This window comes from Gasterosteus aculeatus, chromosome 20 (genome assembly GCF_964276395.1).
Source record: "Gasterosteus aculeatus chromosome 20, fGasAcu3.hap1.1, whole genome shotgun sequence".
NCBI classification, from domain to species: Eukaryota; Metazoa; Chordata; class Actinopteri; order Perciformes; family Gasterosteidae; genus Gasterosteus; species Gasterosteus aculeatus.
The window spans coordinates 19169165-19183279 of NC_135707.1; the positions used below are offsets into that span (position 1 = coordinate 19169165).

General features: G+C 45.1%; 1 protein-coding gene across 2 annotated transcripts in view; it reads right to left on the reverse strand.

Moving 5' to 3' along the window:
- Positions 1 to 14115, reverse strand: part of vps13b (vacuolar protein sorting 13 homolog B) — a 284391-nt gene that overhangs the window by 192702 nt on the left and 77574 nt on the right. For both annotated transcript variants that reach the window (XM_078095599.1, XM_078095600.1), the window contains exon 19: positions 13502 to 13681. In XM_078095599.1, coding sequence (XP_077951725.1) covers positions 13502 to 13681 — 180 coding nt within the window. The remainder of the gene's footprint in view (positions 1 to 13501; positions 13682 to 14115) is intronic.

Below are 14115 nucleotides of genomic sequence, written 5' to 3' on the forward strand. Positions count from 1 at the left end.
ATCAGAGGGAAAAATGAGAATTAGATCAATGTGCTGATATAAAAGAGCAAAACCCTTAAATTGATCCTAAAAGAGGGTAATAATTCTAACTTATGCTGCACTGTAACATGGACCAGGGTGGGGGTCAACTGACGGTTAGTCCACCAAATGGATTTACAATGAATCTACCGGAGGTGCTGTTTGCCTTACAATCTTCAAACAGTATTGTGGACCGAAATACGTGTTGACGCGAGGCAATTTATAAATACATCAAATAAAGAACAATCAAATTAAGAATGGGATTACACCATGCATACTGATGTTGAATCTGTGTTTCCTGAAACTTTATTACCCTGATCTCATCGGTGTTATTGACTGAGTTCTCTGGATTAGGCAACAGCCCTCCCATGCATTCTGGCCTACTGCATGCAGAACACCACCACACATGTAGAGCAAGTCATCCATCACCCTGGGTGGAGGAGCACTCTGGATTTAGTGTGTGCACCTGGCAAGAGATCCTCTGCCTGTAACCAGGCCTCACTGTGACACTTTAAAACAGAGCAGACTTATTCAGCAGTCAATCAGCTGACACGGCTTCCTCTCCTCTGCTGTCTGCAACAGCACCCCCCACCCCACCATGCTCATCCGTTGTCATGCTAATTCACTATGTTTTTACGATGTTGTGTCAGTATACTATGATAGTTTGGATGCCATGAGGTCTCAAGGCAGATGAAAGTCTTTTCCAAAATGGGGGTAGAATCACAAAGATTACATTGAAGTCACTAGACTTCATGCCACCTCACATAACTGTGTAAATCAGAAGTTTAAGGCATAAACAACCCCAGTAATGCATAGATATCCTGCCCCATGTGTCTTTTACCTAAGGAAAGTCTTCAATTTAATTGTTAGGCTACATTAACTGCTTTAGTGGACTAGTTGCTTATGATCCCTCGGACCAGTCTGGACCACACAGAAATTGTGATAAAAAAAAATCAAAATGAGCGAATTGACGAATGCTCCTAAATTACTAGTACAAGTCAGTTCAGATCAAATCTGTTTATTTTGAGTGGTTCTAGCAGGCCCCATTCCCGTTTCACGTGATCCTAGATCCAATATCCACATTCAGATCTCTCGCTGCCTTGCGATCCTTAGTTAGTTAGTAGTAGATGCCCTTGCAAAACACCAGTGGGCAATGTGTCGCAGTATAAATCACAGCCTCACAATAAGGCACACCACCAACCTTAGTGGAGCCATGAATGCATGTTGGGAGCCCCCAGGTGCTACTGACCAACGGGAGCACAGCAGAAACTCTTACCATCTGCAGCAGTTTAACATACTGATGGGTACAAAATACACACTTTCCATTCTTCATGCATTCACACACGCACACACAGACAGGCACACAACAGCGGGGGCTTTAAGTGCACCCCCCTGCTTTCATCTCACCTTCAATCAGATAAATTAGCTGCCTGCTGGTTACTGGGCAGTATTCCTCCTGACTTAGGGGCTTTTATGCACCCCCCTCCAGGAGGACAGAAAACGCTTGATCTTGATGCCAGAGCCCTTGTTCAACCCATAGCTTCATATCAACCAACAGAACATGCAAAAAAAAACAAAAAAACGGATATGATATCCAAACACTGGCCTGCAGCGCCCCTTTGGACACATATTTAACCACATTTAAGCTGTATGAGGCCCACGTCAGAGGCCTCGGCTCTCTTTCACAGGCGGACCAGAGAACCATGGACCCTCACCGGGGAGTCCTGGTCCCTGGCTATAAAAGTCCTCACAGAAGCGAGGATGTAGCCCCTCTAGGCAGGGTGTCTAACCCTTCCTAACCCAGACAGCTTGTGCAGTCTGAAAGCTGATAAAGCGAACACACACTGCGGGTACGGACACATTAGCCACAGCTCTCAAAACACCGGGTCAGGTTTCAGGGTAAAATGTTTTCCTTATTAATTTCAGTAATGAGTGTGTTACGAGGTCGGTTTCCATCCCCCTCCGTGTCTGATCTCATAGAGATCTGGATGGACAAAAATGTGTTTATGAGTCACGACTTAATCACAACCTTTTGGTTTGGGGGTGAGCTCTTTTTTTGGCCCTATTATTTCTCTTCCTGTGAAAATAAGGGAAATCCCGGATAAGCAAAGGGTGTCAGTAACCCCAGAATGCCGATGCTGCCGATAAGGCCGGAGTGACGGATACGTTGGAAACACAGGTTAGCGGGAAGGCACGAGGTTAGGGAACGTAAATAGAGGTGGAGGAGGTACAAATTAGCAAGTGTCACTTTGCGTAATAGAGGAGGGAGAGAAGGGCGGAAAAGTAAGAAGAAAGACAGGGAGAAGAAAAAAATAAGTAGTGCTCAGAGTTGAGGAATGACAAGTGGCAATAAAAGTTGAGTTGGGGTTGAAGATGACCAGTCACAAGGCCGTCAGAAACACTCGGGCTCGGGTTACCAGGAGAGGCTAAAGGGGCCAAGGGAGCAGGATGCTCTCCTCACCAGAGACATCATAACTCTCTCTGGGCCAGAGCCTCTGTCACTATAGCCTTCCCTTGGATGGGACCATCCAGATCTGTTCACATGGACAGCCTCCATTAACATTCCTGCCCAACCTGGCAGAAGAGTGAGTGAAGGTTAAGTGGGGTGAGAGCATGAGCGGGTGGAGGGTGACGGACCGGGCCGGAGAGCAGTTGTATGGTTTCGGGGGGTGTAAAAGGGAGCGAAGAAGAGAGGGTGAAGGGGTATGGTGACTCAAGTAGGGGAAGGGGGTCAGCACAGGGATCTTGACCTGGTCTGCATCTGAGTGCAGAAGGACACACTAAACAACTGACAATGACACCACTTCTCTTACTTCTCTACACTTAAGATCTCATGTCTATTTAGAGAGTGTGTGTGTGCTTGTGTGAAAGAAAAATAAAGAACATTCACACATCACATTTTTGGATTTAATCATACAAAAATGATCACAATCTTTAACAATCTCTTTTTTTGTAAATTGAAAAGAAAAACCCCAATGTAATATTAAAATGTGAATTTTATGTAGTATTTGTCAGGGGGACATAAACCAGGCTGCTGAGCAGCCACGGCCTCTGGCCATCATGGAGCAGAGGTGAGCTCAACCCGCACGGGTAGATCTGGATATCTCTAGATCTTGTTAGCCTTAAACTGCTCACTGACGTAGCCTGTCGGTTTGTTAGTGCATGCCACTCTAGGCTACATGTATAGCATTATTAGTGTTTGGCAAATGTTAATGGAACATTTCCTTGTTATAGGAGCAATGAATGTCTGCATGCTTTACATAAATGAATTGTCATATTTGTTAAATGTATGGGTGTAATAGTTCACAGGGTTCAACTATGAGGACGGCTAGAAACCCTCATGCAGATGCACCTCGATTTGTCTCATTCCTCGCTGAGACTTTGAGTAACAGCAAAGCTGAAGTTGACTTAGCAAGACAGTTAATGAGCAGGGTTGTATAATGTTAATCATTTCTAAGAATTTGGAACCAAAAAGAAGAATCCTTCGGGACACACAGTGGTGTATAGTCAAAAATGTCAAAGTGTCCCAGTGAGAGTCATATATAAGAGATTTTTTATATATATATATATATATATATATATATATAAAGTGTAACTAGCAAAAAGGTGACTGACAAAATGACAAATAAAATCAAATTGAGATATCTCTCTTGCTTATGAACAATCTGTCGGGTAGGACCGCCTGGTGCTTCACAGAAACTAAAAGCCAAATTACTATATTTCATTTCAATTTTCAGGAAGGCACAACATTTAGGAAACATCAAATGATGTGATTCATCTCAATTAGATAGCGATACATTCATATACATTTTGGGACCCACTTGGCGTTGACAGTGCATCACCCAAGCCTTTGACTGTGTACACGACTCTTGGCCCCTCCGTGTGCTGAGGTGAGGTAAGGGGGACTTTGCCCACAAACAAGAATAATCAAAGAACTCCCGAGGGAGAACTGCTTCTGCAGTAAGGGGATGAACAATGGAGTGAAGAAGCCATTGTTCATCTGTCATTCACCGATGATTTTGGATAGGAAGAAATAAATACTAGAGGGATGTCTCTTTCATGTCCCTTCCAGAAACGTATGCTAAACTGTGCTCCTTTACTGGATCTTACTATATTTTGAACACGAGCCAAGCGGGAAAAAGAAGCAAAGACCTTGTAATTGGTACTATTGAGAGTCTTCTGTGTGTGTGTGTGTACGAGAGTGTGCAAGAGTACGCCAGTTATATGGTGAGAATTCAACATTAGTGAGGCTTGTGTCACATTCCATTCTTGACTGTGCCTCACTTAACCCCCCACGGTCTGGTTCCTACTGGCTGATTCTTTTAATTACTTACTGCCTTTTTTTTTTTTTTCATTCTGTGAGAAATCTCCCTCGCCGCCACTGGCACCTGGCCACAACCTCCACCACAGCCCCACCCCCACTTTCAGCTTCATTAACCCAATGAATTGTGTCTTAACACAATTCTCCAGGAATAATACCCACATTGGCATCAGAAGACATTTCCAGGAATCTAATCTCTGATCCCTTCTCTCCTCTACAAGGACATTTTCACTCGTCTTTTCATATTTTTCCTGTTACCTTTAATATTGTCTCCTTTGTGTGCACGACCACTTGAGATCACGGGTCTCTGCTGTCTTTGCTCCGAAATGGTGGAACGAGCTCTCTGATGACATCAGGACTGCAGAGAGCCTTCACATCTTCCGCCGCAAACTAAAGACACACACCTTCAGACTCTACCTTGACTAAAAGACTAACAAATTGTAGCACTTAAATTGTACTTTTAATGGCTTTGGATAAAAGCGTCAGCCAAACGACATGTAATGTAAAGTAATGTAATGTGTTGGTTTTTCTTTGGAAGAGCTAACTGGTGCTGCAGTCCTGCCGGGCAGATCTTTGGCCCGCTTGTGTGAACACAGGACTGATATGCCCAACCTTGCAGCCTGGGAAAATGTGTGCGGAGGGCTGGACAGGAGGGGAGTGGAAGCCAGGAGAGTGGGGGGAGCGGGGAAGGGCCGAGGTACAAGGGAGGAGGAGGCTGCGCCGCGGCCGTTGAGCTGTGAAGAAGCTAATGGGCCCTTATCCCCTTCCCACCGCGTGTTTTCTGATGGCCACTCAAGCGGCGAGGCACATATTGGTTTGGCTACCGGCACAGAAAACTGAAGCCAGTGAGCTTCAACACTGCCAATTCAGCATCCTCTCTAACTCTGGTTAGCCTGTGTGGGACTCTGAGGCACTGGCAGAGTATCAATCAGTAACCAGCTTCCTATATTGTGAGGAGCTGCTGGTGGAGAGATGGGAGACAGAAGCAGGGCTCACAAACAGACACAGCGACACATATCGATGTTTGTCTTCAGCAGGGCTGGAGAGCGCTTGTCGTATCAGCACATTTGTACAGTTTATCGTGAGGCATCGAAACAGAACATCACTGACATGGTGGTGTTGAGGTCTGGATGTGATACCTTCCTAATTTGTGAGAAAAAAACACCACCCAGCCGCTGATTAGGTAATCCGGGGGAAAGACAATTGTTTTGATTGCGCTGCGCGAAGTTTGATCTGGCGGTGTGGGATGTGGCGACCTTTGATCTGCTGACGACGTTTAATTAAATAAGGTTAACTAAAATGACCTGCTACTCAGCCCAAAATGGAATAAACTGTGTAAACAGCCTGTATGGAGCTGGGATTACCACTGTCACCTTTTTTAGCTGGAAACCACACTGATTACCACTTTTACTTACTAATGATGAATGAATAAGCTTAAAAGGATACAGCTCGCAAATCTCTCTCTCTCTCTCTCTCTCTCTCTCTCTCTCTCTCTCTCTCTCTCTCTCTCTCTCTCTCTCTCTCTCTCTCTCTCTCTCTCTCTCTCTCTCTCTCTCTCTCTCTCTCTCTCTCTCTCTCTCTCTCTCTCTCTCTCTATTACTCATTGTCATGACGGCAGTCACATGGGAATTTAAAATGATGGGAGTGTATAGAACTTGAGTTAGGCTCTTCACGAATCCCTCACTGACCAACATTAAAAATGTACTGCACCTTGGCGGAAAATGAACCAGGGTGCCCTGGGAATTGCATTACGCCCAGTAGCTGACAAGCTACATTACTATTTCCCAGCTGCTGAGTAACCAAGGGCGAGCATGTCCCCCAGCCCACCGAGAGGAGAACCAGAGACGCAGGGAAAGGCTGGAGAGGGAGAATACTTCAGGTGTCTTGAGATTGTACTTATCTGCTTCCAAACTGACATGTTGCAAAAGACAGAAAAGCTGTGCTAAGCTGCTTTTTTGACTCAGGAAAATTATGTGTTAAAAGGTTTTCAAAGTTGAAAAGGATAAGTGACACAGTGTACACAAGATGTAATCTACACAGCGGCAGGGTCGTTGGAGAAAAATCCACAGATCCATTGCAACCAGGAGGCAACCTTTTGGGTCTGAAATGTGAAAGAAAAAACTGAACTCTTTTAAAGCTGCATCCTCTCTACTGACCACCATGAAAACAAAAAGGGTCAGATTTGCCAATCATGCAAAAGGCATGCACACTTCGGCGTAAGCAACATACAACAATTTCCAGAGCTCTTCCTAACAAAGCCGATCAGCTAATACCGGGCCCACTTTCACATGGTTTGAAAAACTCTTCTCATCTCTTCCCCAGGGAGCCTTCTCTACACAGACAAGCTCTTTTAGAAGTAGAGCGGTCATGACCCAGAATGACCTTTCTTCACACTCAAAGGCTAAATCTTCAACTCCATCTGACTCACTTACACACCAGCGTGATGCCCAGCTTTGACAGCTATCAGCAGAAAAAGATTTCAGTTGGACCACTGTGTTCCCCTAAGCTGCAGTCAGCCTCAGCCCGGTCGGAGACCTAACCCACTCTGATTACCACCACCATTTTAATTGATTCATTATCAGTATTTGTCCTGGTGTTGCTAGCCGTTAGTTTGCTAGCATGATAGGCCCTCACACCAATTTTGTTGCAATGATCATCTTTCCTAACTAGGGACCATTATAGCCTAATTTGCCCCCATCTACTCTCCAGCACAAACCCCAACCTCTGTCAATTTAGAATGTGCAAATGAGATAAACAGAAAATCATGAGACTGGGCCGCATGGGAGCAGTGATATCATATGAGGGCTATGGCTAGCTTTGGCCCGGTCACACTCCGAGCCAGCCCCGTCTCTAGCCTCGGCCCCAATCGTTGCCCCCTGCTCCTCAGCCTCACACTCCAGCCGGGCATTAAGCACTGTGAGAGTGGCCTAAGTGGTCCTACATTTCACAGATGAACAGCTCCAGTAATGGGCCGTGATTGACCTCAATAGCCGCCTCTGAGTGGGTTCCCTCGGGTCTAATCTCTGCATTACCTGCTCCGCTTCACACACTGACTGACGAGACACGATGAGAGCGGCTGCCTTGAAGATTAAACAGACTTTCGAGGAAGTTATGAAGTGCTGAAGCAAATAAACAAATGGAAAAACCTCCGACGGTCCGGTTTCATGCACCTGCACTTTCTTCTTCATTCATGTTTGCTGAAAAAGTGGCTAGGTGGGTTTATATATTCATATTATTAATATTATACGTTTTTGTCAGTTGCCAGCTGCTACAAAGCTGATCACATTACATAGATTAACTCGTGTGTTTTCTCCCATGGATGTAAAATGAATGTATTTTTAGTAGCGTTTGGTCTACACCAGCTCCATCCGCCAGAGAAAGTTCAGGCAAGCAGCTTAAAGCCATCAAGCTGCTGCCTGAGACAAAGCCAGACTGTTGATTTAACACTCAATGGAGTGAGTGAACACATGCAAAGGAGGGAAAATGAGCTTGATAGATGGACGTACAAAAGCACGGCAGGCCTTTGAAAGATTGTAATGGAGGAGGCTACCAAGGGAGATCCCAGAATTCACACCCCATCTACGGTGTCGGTGCGGCCCGCTCACAGGCCGCCTCTTCAGAGAGGAGGCGGGGAGATCATGTATGGCGTGCGTTTCCAAGCGTACGCATGTGAGCGTGAGTGTGTGTGTGTGTGTGTGTGTGTGTGTGTGTGTGGGTCTGATCAAAGTCAGGTGACGCTTCATTCCCACCTGCTCTCATTAGTCTTTGGGTCCACGGGTCCAGGGTACTGTAAGATCACACCTGTTTCGGACTGCAGTGGACAGGTCTCCCACACTTCAAAATATAGATACATACTCAGACAGATGTTTCTAAATTTGTGTGAGAATTGACACTAACTACCAGTGGGAAAATATTTTGTTTTCTTTTTAAAATGGTCGATTAATCAAGTCATCGTATAAACAAAGTAGTCCAGCGTTGAAAAGCAGACTTAATTCTGTATAAAACTTGCAACTTAAACACTTTCCTGCTTCAATCTGTCTAATGTGAACAGTAATTGATGAGAAACCAGCTTTAATATCTATTAGGGAACAAAATATGTTTAGCATTACCGCGCCAGGGGAATTCTCCTAGGATTAATTCCATATAGCTTTCATGACTCACTCCAATATGTTTAAATTAAGATTAAAGATTAAAGATCACTTTGTTCGCCTATTCCCACAGCTCCTGTGGTATGGTAAAGAGATCAAAACTGGAGGGCTTTATGGGGAACATCTTTAACATTTGCTCTGCTCTCAGTGTGCTTGATTAAATGTAACATTTTGAGATCTCAGAGTTCTGAGAAAAGCATAAATCATTGTCTCGCAGCTGCTGGTGTGCTTGGGGAAAACACATGCTATCCCTCCCTCTCTCACTTTTTTGTCTTCTCTGTGAACACAAAGCCCTCCCGACCTGCTGGTCCCCCTCCCCTGGTGCAAGTCTGGGTGTTGGTGGTGGTGGTGGGGGGGGACACCAGGCTGCCGCTCGCCATGACGTTCGGCATAGACCCCAGCTCCTCACAAGCCTTCATGCCCCTCTACTCCCTCACACTGGCTCTGTCCGAGGCCCCTGGGTCTTTCCCATCCATCCGCAGTGTCGGCCGCAAGATCGAGCCGAGGAGGACAGTCAGCAGGTCACTATCCAGGGACCGAGATTATCAAGCGGTCTTTTTAACTTTGCTTGACTCTGATTGAATCCACAAGTCATTATATATATATATATATATCTATATATCTATATATCTATATATATATATATATATATATATATATATATATATATATAGATACCAGTCGTGAAACACGGGCATGTCTCCCGGTGTGTGCTAGTGCAGGATGAGAGGTCCCTGGCTCTCCCAGAGGACTAACCTGTGACTCTGTGATGCAGCCAACCTGGATCGCTGCCCGCTGCGATCCAGGTCAAACTCCTCACTTACCGCACTGCCCTTCGCTTAATAATGCCATTGATTTCTCCTTATTCACGGGGCCATAAAATAGCACACGCATCAAGAGAAACATTTTGAGACTATTTTGTTTCGGTGAAACTGCCCAAATGTTTTTTATCTGGGACGGCAGCTCAATGAGGATAAATCATCTGTGACTGTCCCGTTGTGATGCAAAGGGTTAACAGCTTGATATGATATTGCGCTACGTCTTTGGATCTCTAAAAGACTGGATTTTTTCAATGCGGAAATGCTCAGTAACTCTGCGTTACAACCCACGGATTTAATTGTGTTCAATTTATTAGAATGTTCCGACCTCAAATCCACTGAACAAAAACACATTGGTCTGAATAAGCAGGAGTTGCAAGTGCATGGGGACTCCCACCGAGCGCCAGAGCCACCCGACCCAATCTCTACATTTTACTTTCTTTGGAATTTGGTTTTCTCTGGTAAACAATTAGACAGAAAACAGATGTCACTGGCTGTATTTGAAAGAAACAACAGGAGTGCTGCAGAAAGGAGAATAAAACACGCCTGAAAGCTGCCGTTAAAATGGCGGACGGCGCATTTTATCTAAACCAGCATTACTCCAACGCTGTGAAAGAAACGTTCCCCGACGAGCTTATAGGCTTGTTCTAAAAATAATCAGGCTGACAACTGTCATAGAAGGACGTCGAGAGAAGAGTGCTCCCCAGAGACCTGTGTGATTGGCTGTTACTGAAGAAACTAGCTGTCTATAAGACTAACTGCCGTGTTTCAGTAGGGACCAGAGAAGAAGATGGGGGCCTTCCTGAGCCTTCAGAAAGGAGTAAGGAAAAAGTAAGCCATGGAGGAAGTGGCCTCTGGGATGAATTAAAGGACCCATAAGGAAAGTGCTTGCACTTTCCAGAGCCTGTCACGTCCTCTAAGAAATGAGACAACACAGGGATCACACATACATGACCAGTGGGGAATCACTGAAAGGCTTCCCTCCACTTACAATCAACCGCAGTCAATCACCGACACCAACAGCAAGGCACACGTACATGAAAGCAGCCTGGCCAGAGAGTATACAGCCCACAGCACTGCTCACGTCCACCCCAAAAAAGACAGAAGCGACTAATCAAACGAAAAATAAAATATGAAAGTTGATCGGGGCTCCTTATACCTTAATATCTTCGGCATGTCTACGGTGTAGGAGTGAGTTTTTTGTTATACTACGTTCAGTGTATAACAATCACGCTTTAAGAATTCGCTAAATGGAATCAACAGAGCCACATGGGAGGAATAAAATGTGTTTGATGCCGAGCCCAAGTGCTTCGGCAATTCAGAAATGTCATGATCACAAAAAAACGTTGAGCGTTCAGAGTCAGGCCCCGTGGGAGCAAAAGGGTGCAGCTGACTTGGAGTGGCGCTGCTCCACCTTTCATCTGCGGCTGAATGAGGCGTTGCATCCATCATTCCATTAACACTGGTCTAACAGGCTCCCAGTCACCCTCCGGATGACAGCGGGGACATGGGACATGTGGACTGAGCAACTTCTTTGATGTAAGCCTGACCACAAAACACAGGCCTATAAGACACCCACACACACACACACACACACACACACACACACACACACGCGCACACACACTTTTCAGGCTCTTCCTTCAACAGTGTGTTTGACACAACACACTCAGGGAGAGAAGCCTTTGAGTTCGGTGATATTGTTACCGTCAAGCTGCTCTGCCGACTCCGGCTCTGACTGTACTGACAGGTATATTGCAGATAAAAGAAAGCTTTCTGGCAGAAATAGTGTGTGTGTGTGTGTGTGTGTGGGGGGGGGGGGGGGTGCACATCAGCTGCCAACCCAGTCTCACAGCAAAACGTGTAATAGCTACGTTGTGGAACGTGATATTCTCACGCTTTTGGGAAGAAAGCCTGACAATACGTTTCGTTTGCAACTAGGAAAATGACTGTGGGTCTATTATCTGTTAAAAACACAATATTTTAAGAAAGCATCAGCATTTGTGTGCATTTCGATGGCATTTCTAGCGAGAAGTATGCGTTATATTTTCATATATCATCTTCTATCAGAGAGTGTAGAAGTTTCTAGTGACGTAGTTGCAAGGCAATGTAAATGAATGGGTCAAAATGAAAATGTAGTATTGTCACGATTTTGGGGAGAAAGCGCGAGAATACCACGTTCCACAACGTAGCTATTACACGTTTTGCTGTGAGACTGGATTGCAGCTGCAGCGTTTAGTATTAAACAAGTGAAAAGTGAAAATGTTCCCTCAAATTGCTATTGATTCATTCCAGTTTGTTTGCTCTTGTGCCTCCCACCAGCCATGAAGAATTAAAGCCTTGACTAACCATCAAATAAAGAACAAAAAGAGGGAGAGAGGGACGAGATTTGAGATTAAAAGCAACAAATGAGGTTAAGAGATATAAGACGTACACAGCCATAGTGGGGGAAGAAACAAAGAACATTAAATACAGAAGGGTGGGGGGTAGTCTGAGGCCGTGATGAGAAGTAGCGCAGGCCTCCACTGCTCCACATCTGCTGGAGATATATCCAGGGCTTCTGAGAGTCCCCCGCTCCCCCCTTCACCTTCATCTTCTTTCCGTCTCTCCCTCCTTTTCGCTTCCTTTTTGTTCTCTGGTTTGTGTTCAGATTGGGGTTTAATTTTTAAAAATATGTTTTTATGAGCCATTGCTTTGCTGAAATAATATGCTCTCTAAATCAAAGTAATAGCCTGAGGTGCTGCACTAAATAGAATTCACCAGTTTCCTAAAATTATCTGTCTCTGTCTGTAAAGGCTGTGAAGGGTGAAACAAGCCCCCTTGTCAGATTGCTTTTAACATCTACTCTCATGTCGCTGGATACTTATTCGATGAACATCCTCGCATTCGTCAAACCGGGAGTTGCCTATGAAATGTAAGCTTTTCACCGCATTGCTTTTTCAATTTAAGGCAATGTCCTGGGCCCTCTGTTCACCAGCAATGGGACAGTGATTGACTGGAGGGAACATTCAAACAGCAGTGGAATGGAGTCTCTGGTCAGCCTATTGCTTTTAAACCACAGTTATCTTCTTACTTCACTACCCTCTGAGGCACAGCTGGATCTTCTCCTTGCAGTTTGAAACCACCTGAGGGCCGGCTCTATCTCTGCCTCGGCGCTGACATGTTTAAGGGCCCCCGGGCCTTTTTTCACGCAAGTCAAGGCCACGCTTTGAATCTCTGCAGACCTGGGTTGAAAGTGATGTACAGTTAGGCCAGAGACAGAGTAATGGACGTGTATTGTTTCACATGGTCACCACTGGCTTCTCATGGACCTGTTGTTTTACTAGGAGTTGGTTATAACGGCCCAGAGTGTACTTGAGACTCACCTTTTAGAGACAGTCAAGTACATCTACTTCCAAAGGCATCAATATTCCCTGGGAGCCCGATAAGAGAAGTAGTTACAGGTGCAGGTGGGGAGGAGAGGTTTGTGATGACGTACTGATATTCATGTCCTGTGTTCATGGAAGAATCCTCTACAGGAGCCGTTCAGGCTAGAGACACTACCAGAGATTACACAGAGTTGTATTCATCAAACATCCATCTAAAGGGTCAAACGAATCATGCACTACAGCACTGCATGAGTTTTCAAATCTGCTACCGAAAAATCCCAGGCCCTCCCTCTCCGACACACACGCATAAACCCACACAGCAGAAATATAATCTCTGGTCTCAGGGCTCACTCAGAAAAGGCAACCTAACATCAGTGCAGCCGTCCAAAGCAATCCTCCGAGTGCTTAGCTGTTGTTAGGCAGCTCGGCCCAGCGCTGACAGAGACTAACTGCTGTTTAGAGAACGCGTACTGCCTGCAAAGAGGCGCCGCGTTGCCAACCCTGCCTCAAGGATACGGGAGTGGAAAACGCTTATCGGCTTTACTAAACAAATAAGTGAAAAAAGGGGCATTGCTTGACATTAAAGGAAGGAAAATATGACGGCCCAAACAAACCAAGACTCTCGCATTAGATCATCAATAATTGAGATGGAATATGGACCATTAGCACCCGTCACAAGTCCACACACCAAAACCACCACCGGAAAATCGGCAAGAACAAAATAGCACATCAACGATTTGTCCAGTCAGAAATCCACAGAGCAATCTAGAAGGAGAGGAAGGAAAGGAGGCGTAATGCCTCCCCTTGCACCATCTCGTCAGCCTGTACCTGAGTTCCTGCAGTCGTCTCCTTGCTGAGGGACCTGAACAGAGAAGACTAGCAGGTCAGGAGCCAGCAGAGATTCAGGTTTCCGGATCTCATTGAGCCAGCGGCTCATGTGGAGTTCTTTGGTGTCGGATGGGCCCTGAATCAGAGGAACCAGCTTCTCCTTAACACCATCTGCTGAACCTAAGACACGAGAGTTAAAGGTTAATTAATGTAATGAAACTCCCCCTGTGAAGACAGTTATATTCACAAGTCTTGCTTTGGGGACTACAAAGAGAAACCCTAATTGCCATCATTGAAATGTGTCTTGAACCAAGAGAAGAAGAGAAAATAATAGCCAAAATATTAAAAACACTTTATGCTTAAAGGGTTCTCATGTTAAAGTAGCTATGTTAACATATATTACAGCGTTTATCTGCAAATAAAGCAACAGTCTGGGCTTTTAAAGCAAAAAGAGAGAAGTAAAAGACGGCATGTCATCAAAACGGCATAGGAGTTCTTAGGGACAATTCAAAGACTTTTGAATTGAATAAGAATAAGAAATGAGAAGAATGAATAAGAAAATATGTCAAACAGACGAAAATGCTGCCACAAGGTAAAGCTGTCGCACAGGAAAA